Source organism: Sprattus sprattus, assembly GCF_963457725.1.
Source record: "Sprattus sprattus genome assembly, chromosome: 11".
Classification (NCBI taxonomy): domain Eukaryota; kingdom Metazoa; phylum Chordata; class Actinopteri; order Clupeiformes; family Clupeidae; genus Sprattus; species Sprattus sprattus.
The window spans coordinates 16,838,520-16,840,456 of record NC_137909.1 but is presented as its reverse complement, the minus strand read 5'-3'; the positions used below and the strand labels follow the sequence as shown (position 1 = coordinate 16,840,456).

General features: G+C 48.5%; 1 protein-coding gene across 1 annotated transcript; it reads left to right on the top strand.

Annotated features, from left to right (window-relative positions):
• Positions 1–791: 791 nt before the first annotated feature.
• LOC308372330 (leukotriene B4 receptor 1-like) lies at positions 792–1,709 on the top strand (the record flags this gene model as incomplete). Its single annotated transcript, XM_080847486.1, has 1 exon — positions 792–1,709. The coding sequence occupies one exon, from the start codon at positions 792–794 to the stop codon at positions 1,707–1,709; it is 918 nt and encodes a 305-aa protein (XP_080703612.1).
• Between the last annotated feature and the right edge of the window lie 228 nt (positions 1,710–1,937).

The following is a 1,937-nucleotide window of genomic DNA, read 5'->3' as shown; positions in this document are numbered from 1 at the left end:
CGTGCACAGGAGGGGGCTAAGGTTGCTCGGCCAACTACTCGTTTGCCCTCCTCGACTGAAGTTGCCCGTCCGAAGGAATTATTATTATTTTTTTTAAATAGTATAAAGGCTGCAGAACTTCATGTAGGCCTAGATAAAATAATTGCGGAATATGCGTACAGGGGGCGGGGGCGTGGCGGTGACGGTTAGTGAACTACCCTGACAATTTCAGAGTTACAAATATGCGTCCAGGGGGCGGGGGCGGGGGCGTAGCAACGGCAGTTAGTGATCCACCCTGACAATTTCAGAGTTTCAAGTGATATGGGTAGAATATGCGTCCAGGGGGAGGGGGCGTGGCGGCGTTGGTGACAAAAATTAACGTGTTGCCCTTTTTCCAATGGCCTTTCAAAATTCCTGTGCACGTCCCAGTCTCGGAAGAGGTTAGACTCGATAACGTGGTGGCTGAGGCTCTGCTCTGTATGCATACTGGTGGGGGCAGGAAGGGTAGATATAACAGTGAGTCTGTTCAAAATATCTATGTGTTCTGCTAATACCAAATTAGGAAAGGTCACACTTTTGCGATAACACCAACCATAATGAGGAACAAGACATGGCTATAAACGCTGCAAGAAGGGACTGCCCCTTCGGAGTTGAGTTGGCAGCTTTGATGTTGTAACTTCTCTCCCTCTTTGCAAAGATAAATTCAATTGTCTAAATTCTACAACCGTGTGTCTCTGTCTTATTGTAACAAACTGTGATTGTTGATACAAAAATATCCAAAAGAAGCATTATCTCGTTTCCCTCCTGAGGTCATGAATGTGTCAGGCAACAGCTCAAACATCGTCACCATTTCCAAAGGGGCGATAGCTGGCTTGGCTATTCGGGCCATCTGCTTCTTTCTGGGCATATTTGGAAACATAACAGTCGTAGTGGTCCTTGTGCGCTACTTCAAAAAGGCAAACTTCACCCTGCAACTGATGCTGAACCTGGCAGCTTCGGACATCTTGTGCTTGGCAATGCTGCCTGTGTGGATATGCAACCTTCTCTTTGGCTGGACCATGGACCTCCATTGGTGCCGGTTCTTCATTTTCGTCACCATCACTGCTGTTCACGCCAGTGTGTTTATCGTGACCCTAATGAGTGTGCAGAGGTACGTGATGGTCCTGTACCGTCCGCAGTGGTCCAGGCTCGGGAGACGAGGGGAGCGTGGTGTGTTAGGCCTCGTGTGGATGCTGGCTGCCGCTCTCGCCATTTCTTCTGCGGCCACCTACGGTATCGTCACGGGGGATGGATCCAGGCCGATCTGTGAGCAGGTCTTCAGGACAGAAGAGCAGAAAGTGGGCGTTCTTGTGCTTGAGACCATGGCTGGGTTTGTCGTACCATTCAGCACAATGTTGGTTTCCTATCTTTGTCTGCACAAGAAGGTCAGCGCCAAAGCCCTGGGGTCACATCAGAGGTTGGCAGTGCTGGTGACCAGCATCGTGGTGACCTTTTTCGTCTTCTGGATTCCGTATCACATCGTCAACGTGATGATCATCGTTGCCCCCTCGGAACCGGTCAAGCTGGCGCGACGGGTGGCTTTCAGGGGACCCAGACGAGTTGTTCAGGGAATCGCTTTCCTCAACAGCTGTGTGAATCCCTTGCTGTACGCCTTCAATCATCGTAGCCTTCGGGATGAACAGCCAGGGACTGATGTCAACACCACACAGAGCTCCAATGACTTCTCCTGAACCTCTCAACCGCTCATAGGTCTCAGATCTAGTGGCATGGGAACTTTTCTATTCATCTTTGAATTGCGTACTTGTCTTTTTTACACTGTGATTCTAGGTGTAACATTTTTTTTTCTATTACTCTTAAATCTTTGAATCATGCAAAACAGACTTGAAAACAAAAGTAATATTTAGCCTATTTTGGTTGACATAATGAAGTGTTACTACGGTCAAACAGAACTTGGCCCT